At 44.9% G+C, this 18,638-nt stretch overlaps 2 gene segments (V, D, J or C); both read left to right on the plus strand.

Annotated features, from left to right (window-relative positions):
* Positions 1–1,547: 1,547 nt before the first annotated feature.
* LOC101178034 lies at positions 1,548–2,196 on the plus strand. The segment is given in 2 exon segments: positions 1,548–1,637; positions 1,754–2,196. Coding segments are annotated over 2 exon segments (492 nt in total).
* A 7,583-nt stretch (positions 2,197–9,779) lies between these two features.
* On the plus strand, positions 9,780–10,433 carry LOC101177794. The segment is given in 2 exon segments: positions 9,780–9,965; positions 10,090–10,433. Coding segments are annotated over 2 exon segments (420 nt in total).
* Positions 10,434–18,638: the final 8,205 nt, after the last annotated feature.

Raw genomic sequence — 18,638 nt, forward strand, 5'->3', positions numbered from 1 at the left:
GGGACACCTGTGCTGCCCACGTGAATGTGGACACAATTTGTATGTAGATGTTCCAGATACTGGCTACTAACTTTACTTTTAATCCTGTGCCTGAAATCTCACTCCACCCAGAGGCAGGGCTCTGCCTCCTGCTTCTATCTCCTTCCTGAGCTTCCATCCTGATGGAGTTGCATGGACATCAGAACCCTGGTCAGAGTGCAGAGACCTGTGGAGACAGTGGGAGGGAAGCTCACATTTTGCTGCCTTCCTGAACCAAGTTCTTTTATAACCAAAGCAAGTGCTCTGGTCTCCCTTTGGACTCTGCAGTATGAGAAATGTGCTTCATGAATTTGTAGCTGATCAGCTCAATGATTTGATGGCAAACCTAAAGTGAAATCCTCAGATCTGCAGAAATTGCCCTGCATTTCTGTGAAGATGGCAAGAATACTGTGTGGTAGAGACGCCTTCTCTCCATGTAGAGACCCGGCCCCCAAACAGGACAGAGCAGAGAGGGCCAAAGAGCCCAAAACACGTCTCAGATTGTTGAAAGGCAATTTCCCAGGACAATCCTGCTGACAACATTTCATCCCTTGTATTACACGACTGACCACCCTTTCCCCCAGATCAGCTGAGAACCCAGCATATCACACATCCCAGCATCTTCTAACGAGGAAAACTACTTCACATTCCAGCCTCCTTCCTGCACAACATTGACTAACCCTGGAAACTTAGCCTTTCCAGAAAAAAGCTCTGTCTTCCCCTGGCCCAGTCTAGCCTGGTAGGTTTAGTTCATGATTTATGTGACCAAAGGAGAACATATGATTTCAGAGTAGTAAAGAATGTTCATTTTATTTGTGTAAGTTGGACCTAAACAGTAAACTGAGTACTTTTCTTCCATCAGTGTCTTAAATTAGACAACGGTAAAACAAATCTTTGATGCTAGAACTTTAGGTCCTACTGTTTTTCATATGGAAGTTCCCAGTTACCTAGTCTACGGCATGGAATAGATGAGCGTTAATAAGTCACTCTATGCCTGAGATGGTTTTCTATGGGTCTCTTTTCTGAATTACAGTTAACAAGGGTGGGAAATGATCCCGGAAGAAAGGCATGAGGGCAGTTTGGGAGGGAACCTATGTGATGGGAGAGTCTCATTGGCACGTGTGACTGGGGGAATGGAGGAGGCTGGGGCATGAGTGGGATGGCACAGGGGACCCTAACTTGCAGGAAACACAATGAGCTCACCCCTTTGTGCCCTATGTTAGGGGCGCTGTTGGTGCATCCTACAGGACATGCCCAGCAGGCAGGGGAGCGGCTGTGGGATGAGAGGATGAACTCAGAGATGCAGTGTGAGGCCTCCAGGTACAGACAGCTCTGGAGCACAAACCAGTGAGCCATGAATTGATGTTGTTAAAAAGGAGGTTATAAATATTTAAAGTGTCACCCAAGTGTGTTCTAATATAAATTCTGTGACTCTGAGGTCCTGGGGATTGAGAGAGGAAGTGATGTCACTGTGGGAACTGCCCTGTGGAGACAAGGACGTCCCTCATCCCCTGCTCCTGCTCACAGCGACACTGATCTGGTAAAGCCCCCATCCTGGCCTGACCCTGTCATGGGCACCAGGCTCCTCTGCTGGGTGGTCCTGGGTTTCCTAGGGACAGGTGAGTTCTCAGAACACAAAGTAGTTTCATTTTTTTCTGTATGTAGGCGTGTGTGTGTGTGTGTGTGATGACTACAGATGTTTTCCTTATTCTGTTGCCAAATTCTATTTCCACAGATCACACAGGTGCTGGAGTCTCCCAGTCCCCAAGGTACAAAGTCACAAAGAGGGGACAGGATGTAGCTCTCAGGTGTGATCCAATTTCAGGTCATGCAACCCTTTATTGGTATCAACAGGCCCTGGGGCAGGGCCCAGAGTTTCTGACTTACTTCAATTATGAAGCTCAACAAGACAAATCAGGGCTGCCCAATGATCGGTTCTCTGCAAAGAGGCCTGAGGCATCCATCTCCACTCTGACGATCCAGCGCACAGAGCAGCGGGACTCGGCCGTGTATATCTGTGCCAGCGGCTTAGCCACAGCGTGGCACAGTCGCCTCCTTCCTGTTCACAAACCTCATCCTTCTCTCTCTTTGCAGCTCCCAGAGATCCTTAACAGAGGCCTCTCTTTGATCCTCACTTTTCATGGGAAAGAAGTAGATTTGGACAAATGTAGCTGGTGAAAACAATCATGGCCCACTGCACTCTAGGAGTCCTTGGAGCCAGCTCACTGCTCCAAGCAAGGAGAGGGTGTCTTAGCCTTGGCCTTCATGGCAGACATGCATCTTCTGTAGGTCTTGGAGGCTGCTGTGCTGCCCACATCCATGAGGTTGTCATGGGCAGGAAACACGCCTCTTCATATGTTCAGGCATCTGGAAGGTCTGAGGCTACATCCCCGGGAACATCTTTCTTCTGAAGCCTCTTCTATCCCTGTCACCTTAGTTTTCTGCCACAAAATATCAAACCTCTCTTCCTGTTTGAAGTAAAGTTCTTTGCAAATTTGTGGTCCTTACTTGATAAATAAATCATGATAACAATAACACTTCTTCTGCCTACTTTAAACCACGTGTATCTTTTATTTTACTTCCATTTGCCATTGCTGCTGTCCTGATAGGCAGAAGCGTGCATTCACCACAGCTGCCACTTCACCTTGATTCACTCAGGAAATCTGATTTTTAGACTCTGTTTTCATTGTTGTCCAACTCATTTGATTTGAAATAATTCTCCCGAGGCCTTTAACTCAAAAAGTGTTGTATTTGTAATACTGAATTTCTATTCCTTCTTATTTTTCATAATATATGGTGTTATATAGTACTTGTTATAAATAGAAGTACAATGATTATATTGCAATAGAATCTTCTGCTGTCTGTGGGTGATGCTGCAGTTTGTATCTATGAAAGTGAATGCACTGGTCAGAGCTGATGTGATATGCATTATGGGTTTCGGGGAGTCCTCAGTGACAGGCCACTTCTCCAAGTATGGGACTCAGTGTCCCAGATGCAACCATGATAGAGGTGCCCTGAATCTTTCATAGCTAGGAGGGGCATCAAAGTCCTTCCAAATTTACTGATCAGAAATTGTGGTGGTACAGACACCAAATTTCTTTCCCCAGAGAATGACAGTCACTGATGGAGAGTTGCTCTGGACCCGTTTTTTTCTTGTGTCGTCATCAAATCGCTCCTTGCTCAGGTGCCCTGTGTCTCCTGGGACTGAGTAAGGCCAGCGCACAGATGGGAATTCCCTGTCTTCTGAGACCTTCTGTCTAACTGCTGCAACTTTCCTCCATGTGATTCCTGAGACACCTGGTCCTAACAGTGGACAAGCTCTGACACTGAGGCTGAACAGAACACAGTCCACTGCTGTAAATGGTGCTGCAAGAACATGTAACAAAAGTGAGCAGGGCTTCCAATTTATACGGAGAATGAACATGCAAGAGGAGCAAGGGGCAGATGTTTCTAATGAACAGATAGGAAGGAATAGGGTTTCTGCTCTAATGAAATCATTCTGTTGTCTTAAGGTAAGCAGGAGAAACATTTCATTGCAATTACTTCAAGTCAAAGGCTAGCGGCTCCCCGATAAACCAGCATAACTCTTTGCTCTGTGATCTCAGCAGCTTCAGAGGCCTCAGAAATCCTTTCTCTGCACAAACCTCCCTTTGTCCATTCCAAGACCCAGGATCACACACTCTGATCTTATCATGAAAATAATGAGGTGTGCTATAGTTGCTGTGGCCTCATTTTAGTATGTCAAGTAGGAAGTATTGAAGAACTTTGAAAGCTTTTCTCTTTAGTGTACGGCTTATATGACTCAGAAGAAGCAAATAGGCATACTTTTCCCAGCTCCCTGTTCAGTGAAGCCATGCTGGGAGCCTGAAATCTGCCATGGTGGGTATGCTGGTACAACAGAAATTAGGAAATGCTACCAGCCATACCCCCACCTTCACAGACACCCAGTTTAGCAGCACATCACTGGGGTATTTTCTGATGTCCCTGTTATGTCATTTCTTGTGGGGCCAATATGGCTCAGAATTTATTTCCCCACTACTCTTGTTCTTAGAAGCCATCATCTAAGGGGGCCTCAATTGTTTCTGTTTCTATTGAACTCCCAAATTCTCTTGCTCTGTAGCTCTGTGTCTCCTACAAGCTTGCCAGCCTGGAACATGACAACTATTTTGAATGTACCTAAAGGTATCACTGAACCTGTTCATTATTTACAAATTATCTTTCCTCGCATGGAATATTCAGATACTGGAGTCATTGGGAACAGAGATGGCCAAGCAGCAACTCTGGGTTGTGAAATACCTACAGCTCCGCTATTCTTCTGTGGTACTGAAGACCCTGAAACAAAGTCTATTTTGCTTTGGAGACTAAGCAGCTCCACACCAGTCAAGAATGACTCTGCTTTTACTTTAGGCTGAGAGGTCAGAGGATCACACCCTCAGTATTCTCCTTTCCAAGATGGAGTATGGCCACTTTCCATCTCAGTCCCTGGAAGTTGTCCAGCGCTCCCTGAGAATCCCTGCTCTGGGGCAGAATCACCAAAGCTCATCCTCATCAGCTCCCTACAGGCTCCAGCAGGGCTTTCCTGCCAGGTTCAGGGCACAGGAATGGCTCTGTCTGTCTCTTAGTTAGAAGGAGGCCATACAATGATGTTTGTATAAAATGGACTGGGATTCTGGGTCTACTTTAAATTATTTGAAAATATTTTCTTTGGTTTTTTTTTTTGTTTGTTTGTTTATTTTGCCATCTCACCAATGAGGAGAGCAATCCCTTGGTAGTTATATTGTTTTTGGCACTTGGGGAGGTTTTTGTGGTTAAGTCACATTAAGAAATTGTGCTTTTTTTCCTGTTCAGCTATAACCCAAGGTAGTGAAAGAAACAGCAATAATTTTGAAAGCAGTAACTTGTGCATCCTGTGATAAAGGTGTTAAGTTTCATTGCCCACATCTAACTTTCAGTCTAGTGGAAATGAAAAGGCACAGTTAGGGGGCATGTGAGCATGCCAGGAGAGAGGTCGATGCCAATTGACAAGTCTGTGCCAATCCCCAGTACTGTGAAATTGATGGGGAAGGAGAGATGACCTCTCCTTCAGACTGTGCTCAACAAGGAGGGAGAGGGAGTTCATCCATGGGAAGCTGTTGAGGAGCAAATCCCAGGGGCATCTAACTCAGGCTGCAGGAACAAATCCTTGGAGAGGAAAATGGTCCAGTTCAGCTGTCGCAGGAGACAGGAGAAAGCAAAGTCATCTAATCCACAGTCCCCTGGCTGATTTGCTTCCTTATGATACTATTTTGCGTCAGCGTGTCCTCATCTCCTGCTGCTCCTCTGCCTCTTCCAGAATCATCTCTTTCCTGTTTGGTGCTCAGATCAGTGGATGTGCATTGTACAAGCTGATCATTTCCTGTAGCTGCCCCTTTGCTAGTCTTAGCTATATCCATCCTTATTGTCTGCATTAGTTACTGTTCCCTCCACCATTACTTATTGTCTTGTAATAGGTCTCGGCTTATATATTTCAATTTTACTTTTTATTAATAGACAATTGACTTCATCTTTTGCTGATCTATACTTTTGGGGTAACATTGTCATTTTTGGAGGATGTTTTTGTTTATATTTAGTGATCTCTTTATACTTCAACGTCTGTGTTTTCTTAGTATTTAAAACCAAATATTATTTCCTTTCATTCCTTGCATTCTGTTCCTCTTTCTTTAGATGGTAGTTTTAAGGCAGAAAAAGTTAGGCTATAACTGGAGCTAGGTGATAAGAGTTATTCAGAATGAGGGTGGGATATCAAGATTGGTAACTCAAAGCAATAGTTAGGGTTACAACTAATGTTGGACTTAGGGTTTAGGGAAGCTGCTCATAAAACCTGCGGGATGGCACTTCTGGAATATTCTGGCAGCTCACTCTGCAGACGCTTCCCAGCATTCCTTGGGCCATTACAGAATAAACAATGATGAAGCTTCCCTTATTGGCCACAAGATGGCAGTGTGGTCCACTGGGGTGTAAAGGGCTCTGGGGAGTTTGGGAGAGCAGCCTAGGAGGGAAAGGGTTAAGAAAAATTAGGGTTTGGATTCAATATTATGCAGATGTTGCAGCAGTTTTCAGTTATTGCTAGGCTACCTACAGCTATGCAAGAGGCGGGAAGTCCCTCTAATCTTTAATGACATCTACAGTTGAATAATTTTGGCTGGGTGGCCTTGGTGTCGGGGCAGGTGCAGACAGATGAGCAACTGCCTCAGAGGAAATGGGAAAAGCGAGAGGTGGGCTGTGCCCTGAGCCCAGTGGATCTCTGCTGCACCTCATCTTCCTTGCAGGTCTGGCCAGGCAACAGCTGTAACCTGCTTGAGTGATCTGGGATTCTACAAGTTCATAAGTCTTACTGATAACATCACCTTGGCTGAGATTCCATTGGAAATCAAGCACGTGTTCTCTGGAGGACAAAAAATATTGATAACAATTTCTGAAACACCTAAGTAAACAAACTACTGAAGGAAAATGTTAGTAGATGCACCAAACTGTGCTGTTAGAGCTGAAGATAATAGACTAGTAGAATTATACAAAGGAGATTATAAATAAGACTCTACTAAGTATTTGTGGGCATCGAGCAGTGTCTGAGTCCTCTCAGTGTAGATTAAGGAAGGAATTCGGCTATTATCATGACTTTGGCTTGGATCAAAATCCATGAACTCCTCAATTGATTTTCTTGTAAAATATTACAGAATAATATTGAGCAAACATTTTATTTTTCTCCAGCCTGTATCCCTCTTTAGCACTAACAGGTAAAGTGAATACCTAGAGGCAAGGTTTCTTTAGTTGGGATCCATTAACTGTAGGACTGGGAGGTCCATAGCTGGGCTTCACAGGTAGTGCAGACCCCACGTGCAGGGAACTCCGTGTGTCTGTGCTGTGCCCAACTCCCGTCTGTGAGGCTGACAAAGGGGGAGGGCTGGGTTTCCCAGGACCCCACTCACAAAGAGGGGAGCAAGCAGCTTGCTGGGCAAAAAAATCAATTCAAAAATTGGCCAATCTGTTCAAAGCCAAAATGAACAGAAAATCTGAATTGTGAGACTGATGAATGCCCAATTTCCCAAGTTACGAAATTTGTAGCAGCTCATGGTTCTTAGAATGAGTTCAACAGCATACGAAGATATTGTAAAAAGCTTTTGTTTGTCTACAGCTTTCCTTGATATTGCTCCTCAGTTGTTTTTCAGCCCACTCATCAGTTGAGCTTATTTTGATGCCAAATCTCAATGTTGCCACTTCAGTCACCAAGCACTTCTCACATTCTCCATAACTTACACAGATATGTGTGCTCCTGTCTTTTCTTATTTTTGTGGGATTCATTTTTAAATTGGGCTGTACAGAATACAAGCATACATTTGTAAATGAATCCCATATTTTATGATTTAGCTGTTTACTTTTTAGTAATACTTTTTATTACAGTATAATAGAGGGTAAAACAGAAATATTAGTACAAGGACATCCTGGTAAATTTTGACAAATGCATACACCAGTGCAACAGTAACTGAAATGATTATAAAAAATTTTCTGTCATGCAGGAAAGTGTCGTCATGCTCCGTTACAATCAATTTCTATCCCATAGATAAAAATTGTATTTATTTATTTATGAGACAGAGTCTCACTCTGTCACCCAGGCTGGAGTGCAGTCATGTGATCTCAGCTCACTGCAAGCTCTGCCTCCCGGGTTCATGCCACTCTCCTGCCTCAGCCTTCGGAGTAGGTGGGACTATAGATGCCCGCCACCACACCCAGCTAATTTTTTGTATTTTTAGTAGAGACGGGGTTTCACCGTGTTAGCCAGGATGGTCTTGATCTCCTGACCTTGTAATCTGCCAGCCTCAGCCTCCCAAATTTTTGGGATTCCAGGCATGAGCCACTGCGCCTGGCCAAAACTTTTTCTTATTTTTTCACCACTGACTAGCTTGGTCTGTTCTTGAACTCCATATAAATGGAATCATATAACATTCTTATTGAGTTATTTTCCTCCAAAATTAGAATTTCTGAAGTTTATTCATATTGTTGTATCAGTAGGTCATTTTTTCTTATGACTAATATTCCATTGCATAAATATACCACAACTTGTTTATCCAAGCTCCCGTTGATGGATATCCATGTTACTCCTGTCTCCAACTATTATGAAGAAAGTTGTTGTGAACATTCTTGTGCAATTCTTTCTTCTGGACATATACATTCTTTTTTTTAAATTTATTTTAGGTATAGACTTAAGAGTGGAAATACTGACTCACAGTGTAAACGTGTGTGCTATGCTTGCCTGTCCCCACAAAAGCTCATGTTGAAATTTGTCAATGTAATGGTATTGGGAGGTGGGACAGCTATGAATAGGTCATGAGAGATCTGCCCTCAGAAGGAGATCAATGCCCTATTGTGGGAGTGAATGAGTTGCCTTGGGAATGGTCTTCTGATAAAAAGAATGAATTCAGTCATTTTCTCTGTCTTGGGTGCTTGTTTCCCCTTCCTTCTGCCTTGGATAACAGCAGGAGTCCCTCAGCAGTTATGGCCCTTTGATCTTGGACTTTCCAGTCTCCAGATCTATAAGCCAAATAAACCTCTTTATAAATTACCCAGTCTGTGGTATTTCTCTATAGCAGTAGGAAAGAAATGGAAAGAAAACATGGTGCCGAGAGTGACGCTGTTGCTATAACAAGGACCTGAAAATGTAGAAGCAGCTTCGGTTAATGGGAAATGGGTAATGGATAGAGGCTGGAAGAATTCGGAGAAGCAGACTAGCAAAAGCCTAGATTGCTGAAAACGGAGCATTAAGGGCAATTCTGGTGAAGGCTCAGGGTGAAATGAGGAATAAGGTACGGAAAACCGAAGTAAATGCCATCCTTGTTGTAAGTAGCAAAATCTTTGGCAACATTGTGTCCTGTTCTAGGACTTTATGGAGTATAAAAAATATCAGACATTAGCTAGGATATCTGCTGAAAGAAATATCTAAGCGGCAAAGCATTCAGGCTAGTGTGTGACTACTGTCAGGCACCAGGAAATTTCACCCAGCTAGAAGAGAGCCATGGGAATAGATTTTGCAAACCAGCACAGATGGTGACACTGCCTCCCTCTGCTGTCCTGTCTCCCATAAGCCAAACTCACTCTGAAGTTAGAGAAAAGAGGAGACAGTTAACATGATACACTGGGGTCAGCCTCTCAAGGCAGGGTGGATCTGGAGGGATTAACATAAACCGTTCAGAGAACTCCATATAGGATGGCCTTGAGGGTGCTGAGTCAGAAGCTGGCTAGGTCTGTGCTGTGAGCTGATAAGGCCCTAGAATTATTTCTGGGGAATCTGCACGCTTAATAATTTACAGACAACACAGGTCTGCTTTGGATCTGATCAGATGGACTAAATCTTGGGGCCTCTGCACTGCTGGCCACTCAGGAAATGGGTAGGGAATGTTGCCTGGGACAGGAAAATATAGTAAGAAACCTTGGTGTGAATCTAGCATCAGAAAGATGATGTGAGGACAGCAAGGAAGAGCTGGAAACTGATGGTTTAGTCACAGGCTCCTCACCCTCTGCTGATGGGCAGGTGTGTGAGCTCCAGCATGGAACACCACAGCACCAGGTCGGAGGAGGGTGATAGGGTGATGGGGCAGCCTGTGAGCTGGGGCAGTGTAGGCAGAGGAGCAATTGTATCATCACAGAAGCTTCTGCCTTCACCCATCCCTCCAGCTCTGCAGGACAGGTAGAGAGTCCAGCATCCATGGAGCACTAGACCTAAGGAAGGCTGCATAGGGAGGACACAAGACAGTGACATCACAGCATACCCCTCCCATCAGGAAAATCAAGGCCCAGAACTCACTCGGCTCTTCCCCAGGAGGACCAAGCCCTGAATCAGATGCAGTGCTGCCTGCCCCACTGGGCCATGGGCCCCGGGCTCCTCTGCTGGGCGCTGCTTTGTCTCCTGGGAGCAGGTGAGTCCTGTGCAGAGGACAGCAGCCCCATTCTCAGCTTTCCCACCCCTGTGTCCTCCACTTTACCTTGGGGAGGACCTCCAGGCCGTCTGATGTGCTCATCCTCCATCTGCTTTTCCCACAGGCCCAGTGGATGCTGGAGTCACCCAAAGTCCCACACACCTGATCAAAATGAGAGGACAGCAAGTGACGCTGAGATGCTCTCCTATCTCTGGGCACACCAGTGTGTACTGGTACCAACAGGCCCTGGGTCAGGGGCCCCAGTTTATCATTCAGTATTATGAGGAAGAAGAGAGAGGAAGAGGAAATTTCCCTGATCGATTCTCAGCTCGCCAGTTCCCTAACTATAGCTCTGAGCTGAATGTGAACGCCTTGTTGCTGGGGGACTCAGCCCTGTATCTCTGTGCCAGCAGCTTGACACAGCCTGGCAGAGTCACTGACATTCTGTATATAAACTTCCTGCCTTAGCTTGGACTTGAGAGCTGCAGGCCCCACCCAGGTTTCACTCCTTCAAGGGAAGCTTTTTGTTGTTTGGAAGGCATGTCTTGTGTCCTACTGAGGGCAGAGCTCTCCCAATCTACAGAGCCCAGGTTTCTTGTGTCCTGAGTGTGCCCACTTCTGTGCTGCATCTTCTTGCAGCTTGTCACTTCCTGGATAACTTCAGTAGAAGACTGACTGTTGAGCCCCAGATATGTGCTAGATTCTTCGTATGTGTTACATAGCTTAAAGGTTTTCCACAATCTTGCAAATCAAACATTCTTATTCTTCCTTTACAGGTGGAAGGCTCAGGGACATTGAGTCATTTTCCCCAGTGTCTCCTGGCTTGTAAGGATCAGAAGTAGGAAACAAACTAGTCTATACATTTTCCACCTACCGCCCTGCTCCATCACCACCTTCTGCGTCCTGGTCAGTAAGTCAGAGCCCTCACACTGCCCTCTAGTGACCAGCAGGGCTGCAGTAGAGGCTCAGATGTCTTCAGGGGTCATTACTATGGCCTCTTTATTAGCAACTTTGAGGAATGTTAAATTTCACACTTTTAAAAAATCATTTTTATGTATTCCCTTTGTCTTTCCCCAGTCTGCAGCTTATATTTTCACTTTTATGGTGTTTTTTGATGCACAAGAATTTAATTTAATGCAACAAAAACTAAAAACAATTTTGTATGTAGACAAAAACCGCTTTCTTATATAAATGTCTAAGCGTAGTTTTATCAATTTATTCTAGTAAAATTTAAGCTTGGATTTTCACCACTAAGAATAAATGTACCTGAAATATATCTGATGTAAGAAATAAAATAGAGACCTAGGAATGAGAGGGAAGGACATATGTTCAGTGAAGAAGCAATAGCCTGTCAAACAGAGCCCTAAAGTGGACCCCCGGAGCTGATGGTGGAGAGGTAAGTGGAGGGCAAATGATCATGAACCTTGTCCATCTGTTACCTTGTAGAAGAAAGACAGCCAGGAGTGGAGACCACATGGGTAAAGGTTTATAACTTGACTGTAGGTTGAAGGTTGTAGCAGGTAGAGGGAGGAATAGCAGGCAGAGGGCAGAGTCACTGGCTGGCAGGGGCAGTGGCATCATCAGTTGACTCTACTGACATCCAGGAATTATGTCCCCAATGCACAAGTTGAAAAACTCCCCACAATTTGCCTATTATTCCCTGACCCTCCCATGACCACCAGACTCCTCAATGGTTTGGCCTTCTGCCCCCTGAGGGCAGGTGAGTCCCCTAAAACCTTTTCCTTGGCTCAGCACATCCCAGCCTAAGCCTTTACGTCAGGTCTGCATTGTTGGGGTCCCTCCTTGGGCACTCAACTTCCTTCTATCATAGGCTTCACAGAAGCTGAGACAACCAGATCCCAAGATACCAGAGAACAAAGGCAGGACATGAAGTTACACGGAGATGCCTGAGACTGCCATCCATGACTACATGTGCAGGTGTTAATAGGAGCTGAAGCTGGTGCACAGCTGATCTGTCCCAGCACACACTATAGAGAATCCCTGAGGGTCTGTGACTTTCTCTCAAAGCCAAATATGTGGCCTCGGTGTCAGACAGCCTCTCCCAGACCTCTGTGCCGTCTTGCACCAGCTTTCACCCCACAGCCACCGTCCTCTGCACACAAAGCTCAGTGGGAGATATACTTGGCATTGCCTTCATGAGACTTTGATGCAGGCAGTGGAAGACATTGTCCCATAGGAGTTTCCCTAACACTGCCCAGGCTGGGGCCCTCAGATTTCTGAGCAGCCCTGTGCATGGGAAACTCTGCCCTGTGCTGAGCTTCTCTCCCAGGCCAGTCTCAGCTGGACGAGGGAATGCACATCATGGTGATGTGAGCAGATGCAGCCTCTCTTCCAGGCCCCTCCTCCAGCCCTGGCCTCAGAAGTCCTCTTCCTCAGTTGCTCTCAGAAAGGAAAGTTGATTTCAAAACTGTATATTTGCAGACAGCACTGACAACACAGGTCTATGTTCATTTCCCTGTCAGCCTTCACAACTCTATCTTCCCCACATTGCGCTCATGTCAGTCCTCAGCCTCCTCCACGTGATGTCTGCGCCCAGCTGTCCTCTCCCTTCCTCTGCATCCTCACCTCCACGTCAACCATAGATGCCTCAGTTCAGGCCATTCCTCATGCGTCATGCTCCTCCCACCAAAGGTCTTTCCACTCCGCACTGTATCCTCTGGCTCAACACAAGTCTCTTCTTTTCTGTTCTTTCTCCAAATCTCAGCTTAACTACCACCATCTCTAGGGAGACACTCCTTCAACAGTTTTCCTAGGCTGCACCTCCTTATTGTAAATGCTCACAGCTTATAATATGCATTAATATTCTTAGATTTGGCACCATAGTCATTTCTCTGACTTTGTGTGACTATTTCACACTTCTCTTGCATTCTAGACTGTAAAATGCATCATTTTAGAAATTGTGGGTGTTTTGTTCCCCATTTTATTGTCAGTACCAACAGCAGTTTCAGGTGCCACTGACCAATCTTGAAAGAATAAAGAACAGATATTGAAAGGCCCTCTGAGTTCCCACATAGACTGTTCCAGAAGTCTGGACACATTAAATGGGAACCTCTATCCCTTCATCTCCTAGGGTCAAATGAGTCCTGGAAACAGATGAGAAATCCCTGTCATGGATGAGTAACTGGATCCAAGCCTTTCTGCATGACTGATCTTCCTATCTGCCCATCGCCCTCCTGGCTTGTCTCCTCCTTCAATCTCCTTCCCTCACAGGTGTCCTGGATTTGGGAGTCTCACAGATACATGGCACCGAATCACTTTGAGGGAGTGATCAGAAACATAATATCAAACACCGGCATTAAAAGGTCATGGAGAAGAAAAGAAATGGCTTCCCCATTCTCTTAGGCCGAGTTTTCCCAAGGCACAAATATCTCTTTGGGTGGCTTTGAGGCCATGGTGCCTGACACACTGAGCGATATTAGGGGGGTTCATTTCCATAAGTTGGTGGACAATGTCAGAGACACAGACCTCATGGTCACCAGCTTCCTCCAGCCCACACCTGATTTTGGTGCAGGGCACTGAGCAGAGACCTTTGCTTGTTCCCCTCCTTTGCCAGTTAGGAAAGGCTGGTTGTGAGACAGAGGCTCCATTTACAGAGCAGGGCTATGTGTTAGTCCCTGAAGAATTGTGATTCCCTGAAGAATTCTGGGTGGAAATAATCAAATATACAATCACCAAGAATGGCCCACGGATAGACGGAAGCCCCAATTTTGCCAGAATGATTTGCATCTATGCTTTAAAGACAAATGAAGTTTTACCTCTTTAGGCAATAAAGACCAAAAACAAACTTGCTATTTCAAATAATTGAACCTTAAACAGACCAAAGTCAGAACATCTTCCTTAGGGACAGCATTTTCTTCCAGCCACTCGCAAAAGCTGTATTTGAGAAAGCTGTGTGCTGTTGATAGATGTGGAATATTGTTACAATTGACATGGTAATAACACTGCTACTTGGATCAGAAACAAAGAGCATTTCTAAAGCTTGAACAATGTAAAACTGGAAACGAGCTCTCACTGAGTTTGGAAATGCAGGCACTAGAGGGTGCTCATTTCTCTTCCTTTTCTAGTCAGGGGGCTATTCAAAGCCTGTTCTAGAACAAGGGGTGAGATCCTCCACTTCCCCGTAGTGATCAGGCTTTCAGAGGTAGAAGCCTTATTAGTTCATAATGAGCCAAGATGAGCTCACCATCAAATGTATCGACCTTGATGCTCACTCTCCTCAGCAGTCAAAGACTGTGTGTGTTTACCAGGAGCTTATACGCTTTTACAGAGCACACTTTATCCTCGGTTTATTCCAAAAAATGGGCCTCTATAGGGGGTTCCATAAACAGAAGCTTTCTGTACTTTGCCCATTTAGACACTACAAAGTCAGACACCAGATGAAAGGTGTAACTTAAAGCTTGTATGTGGTGAAGATTTTTTAACAAATAATATATAATGAAAATGTCAATAATGCTCTCAAATCCAATCCCACCTTCCATTGGTAACCAATACTAAAGCTCTGGTGTGCTTCTTTTCACCCCTCTTTTCTGTGTTCCTGCATACCTTTCTACCCAAGTACACCTACAGAAAATGGGTTCACCTCTACACTTTACCTGTCACATGCATACCCTTTTCTGTTAATATACCCTGGTCTTTATTGTTCCAAGTTGGTCAATATAGATGTAACTTGCTCCTATTAGCTGCTTCATATTGCATAATGAGGGTAGACAGGTACATTTGTGCTCTATTGTCTGATTCCTAAATTCTGCCAGATCTTTTCTAAAGTGACTGAATGGCCTCTTTAGGCTCCCAGGTTCTCCTCACCCCAGCACCCAGTTGATGATTCCAGCTTTTCCATCACTCATAGTCCTAGCAGGTGTGAGAGATCCATTTGGTTTCTCCTGCATGAGGAGACAGGGAGGGATAAAAGGATAGACCTTTATCAAACCTACCAGAGACTACACAGTATCTCAGTTCATCCTCATAAACCATTGAGGGGAATGTTAGTCTTGTCTTATAGATGAGTCTAGACGAGGCTAGGGTCCAGGAACAGTAATGAATGGCCTTCCCATGGTCTCAGAGCTAATAAATGTTGGAGGCAGATGAAGGAGAGTCAGCTTGCTTCCATGTGGAATTGATAGAGGAGTCACTGGAGTTTGAGGTAGGGGAAGTCTAGAACCATCTGGGGTTGTTTTCAGATCGGACACCAGGGGTAGGACGGTCTGTGTACCCTACAGCACTGTAGATACAAGCATCATGGTGTTGGCAGTGGGGAGGTACTAGAGAGGTAAGTGGCTACTGGCCTGGAACCAGAAGATCATAGCTTTAAAAAAAATTCTTCCCATCACAAGATGTAGCAGAGACATCGATGTGGATAAACTAGGCCAGGGATCTCTGTGAAGAGCTGTTGTTAAAATGAGGGAGGGAGAAGCAACTAAGTGGTCACTTCCTATACATTAAATGTAGAGGAAAACAATGTTAACTAGAATCCCATCTGATTTTAGTCAGTTTTTTGTTTAAGTAGTTGGAAGGTGGGATAATTTATTTTCAAGTTTAAGTAAGCATCTATACATCTCCTTTACCTTGTGAAGTCTGGTGGTGAAGGGAAGAATGGCAAGGCCAATGGAGTCACAGTTTAATAAATAACTCAGAGTTCAAAGAGAGACTCTCATGGGCCAGAAATTGGTAAATGTTCTTGCATTCTAAAATTAGGGGAATCTTATTTTCTTTGAATCAGCAGAGAAGGAAGCACAGGCAGTTGGGAGGGACAGTTGGGAATAAGGCAGAGTGGCCACAGAATGTCAAAGACAAAGGACATGTAATACCAAATTCTAAGCTGTGAAGCTGAGATGCAACCCTCCTTCTCCTAATGGTTTTTTTAGGTCTCAGCACAGATGCACACCTGAGGGAGTAATTTCTTTGGAAATGAAGAACAAATAGCTGTGTTAAATCTTAATAACAAGTCCACCTTACAAAGCACAACTGGAAATGGAAACAAGATTATTTCTAAGATCTTTTCTACTCTAAGAGTCTTTAACTTGGTGGCAAGGTGAGAGGTGGGGGGTGGGGGGATGGTGTTAATCCACACACGATGAGTACTTTGAGGCTCTACCACAAACAATATATTTCTGAGTGTGAATCAGAGCCCTAAGAAGAATAATGCCCTTTACGTTGTTTTGCCCTCTGCTGTCCCAAACCCATCTCACCCATAATTAAGCAGCCATGGAAATGAGGGGAGCCAGAAGGAATCAAACCCTGCTTCTTGGTTCAGCAGACAGAGGGATCTGGTGGAAGGGTGTTGCCTGGGTCTAGGAGAAGATGATGAACTCAGAAAATAGACAAAGAGAAACCCCAGGGGAAATCTTATGAAACCCTGGAGGAATCACAAGTCAAATTTCTCCTGGAAGATGGTGGCAGTGACTCACCTTCAGGTACAACTGGCTGGTGCTACAGAGCTAAGATGGACTTAGTGTGTTGGCAGTTTGCAAAATCTGGGCCATTTGGTCATTTTCTTCAGTGACTTTTTAAAGTGAAGTTTTACTTCCAACATTGCCCTGATGTGTGGGTCCATTCTTCTGGGGGTTAGGGTTAGAGTTGCTCTATTACTTGAGTACCCATGAAGTATTATTGGTCATAGAATGAGCAGGATTATCAGGAGTAGAAGGGATAGGGAGAGGGAGAACTGTGAAGTGAAGCAGTAGGGTTGAGTGAAGAGTATTTTAGATATATGGGTACATAGAGGGATCAAACCCCAGGTAGCCCCCAGCCCCTATGGAAGGAAGGTCAAGATTTGACAACTAGGAGAGGCATGATTACACCATGCAGTTTGATCAAGGACTGAGAAAGCTTTCTAGACAAATGACAGGTAATGACCCACACTGTGAATCGGTATTGAATGTGAGATGTCAATATATATTCATATATACACTTATATATCTAAAATAAGAAGTCAACCTTAAAAACCCTGAAAATATAACCCTGAAAACATAAACCCTCACTATTACAGGATGTGCAGGTGGTTTGGGACCTGTGAAGACCCTCACACAGGATTAAAATCCAGTAGGCAGAGGTCTCCGATTCTTTGTTAGCTACAGAAGAAGATGTACTACGATGGACACCTAGGGGGTCTGGGGGTCTTTCCATCCCCTTCCCAGATCCACACCTAGAGGAGTGTCAGGCAGCACAATTCAGAGAACCACCAGAAAAGCTGTGAGAATAGGACTCTACTCTGAATCCAGCTTCTCTCAGCTCTGCACCCCTTGCTGTGTAGGAGTCAGTGCAGGAGAAAGCTGACTGGGTGAGAAGAGAAGGGACCCTGAACCATGCCAGGGGAGACCTGTGAACTGGGAAATGAGCAGCAACAGCACCACCACAGACACACACTCGCCAGGCACAGGGAGAGGACAGATCCTGGCCTCTTGTAGCACCAGAGCTCTGAACGCCCTCTACCTGCTCAGTCTCCCATGGGACCCAGGCTCTTCTCCTGGGCACTGGACATGCCTTGGTTTCTCAAAACCAGCTGTGTCCTGGATGCACCTGGGGGAATCTCAGCTCTGAGTATGCCAAGCCTTGCCAGAGGAAACATGTCTTTTGAAAACCCACGGGGTCTGTGTTAAAAACAACAATTTCCCTCTCAGAGCATGAGGGGATTCCATGTTCCTCTGCTCAGTTGTGCTTTGTCTCCTGGGAGCAGATGGCTCTAGAAACCTTTGAGGGAAATCCCTGTCCCTGAAACTGCTGTGCCTCACTTCCAAACATTCCCCATGCAGCCTCCTAGGTCCTAGCTCCAGGTACTATCTCCATTCATGAAACTGTGCTCACACAGACCTCTTGAAAGCAGGTGATGGGGATGGAGCAGCAATAGGTGTGAATACACCCTACTTTATGGCATCATCTATGGGAAGCAATGTCAGCTGGAAATGCACTAGCATGAATTTTATACTATTGTGATGTAGCACTTCTGAGATTGAAGGTACAATGGCATATTCCAAGCTGGTCAACCAAACATCTCACTCCATCAGCTGGACACACGTCCCCTAGTGGGGTGGGATTCTGTGGGTCTCCTTCCGCCAGCAGCAAAGACCTTGCTGAACCATCTCCTCTGCTTTGCTTCAAACTTTTCCTCCACTTTTCAGGATCTTCTAAAATCTGGGTCTAACTTGCCTGCAGTGAGAGGAATTGTGACTATTGTCCCTCATATGAAAGAGGGTGCCCATGAAGTTTTAAGAGTTAAGTTAGGAATGAAAATGAGAAATTAATTGCTCATAATGCAGACCGTTAGGAACCCCAAGGATTAATTCAACTCCCTATTTTTTAATTGTACTACTCCCATCAGAATGTCAAGGGTAAAACAGTTCTGACTCTTTCTAAAGGCTATGGAACATTTATTTATTTCAGAGGTGACTTAGAAACACAGGAGGTGTCGTGATAAGTAGTGGAGACAAAAGAGAGACAGTATTGAGATTAATAAATTCATATGGGGAATTGTTCAATTGTTCTTTTTTTAACCTTTAGAATGAGTTGAAGATCCCAACTTAGCTTGGTGCCTGCTGGAGGCAACGTTTCTTCCCTTGCCCCTTTGAGCTCTGAATTCAAACTCTTTCTGGAAAAAGACGCGGCAATTCTCTCCTTCACTTCCCAAACACGTCCCACTCCTACCCAGACCATGGATGG

Source organism: Nomascus leucogenys, chromosome 13, assembly GCF_006542625.1.
Source record: "Nomascus leucogenys isolate Asia chromosome 13, Asia_NLE_v1, whole genome shotgun sequence".
Classification (NCBI taxonomy): domain Eukaryota; kingdom Metazoa; phylum Chordata; class Mammalia; order Primates; family Hylobatidae; genus Nomascus; species Nomascus leucogenys.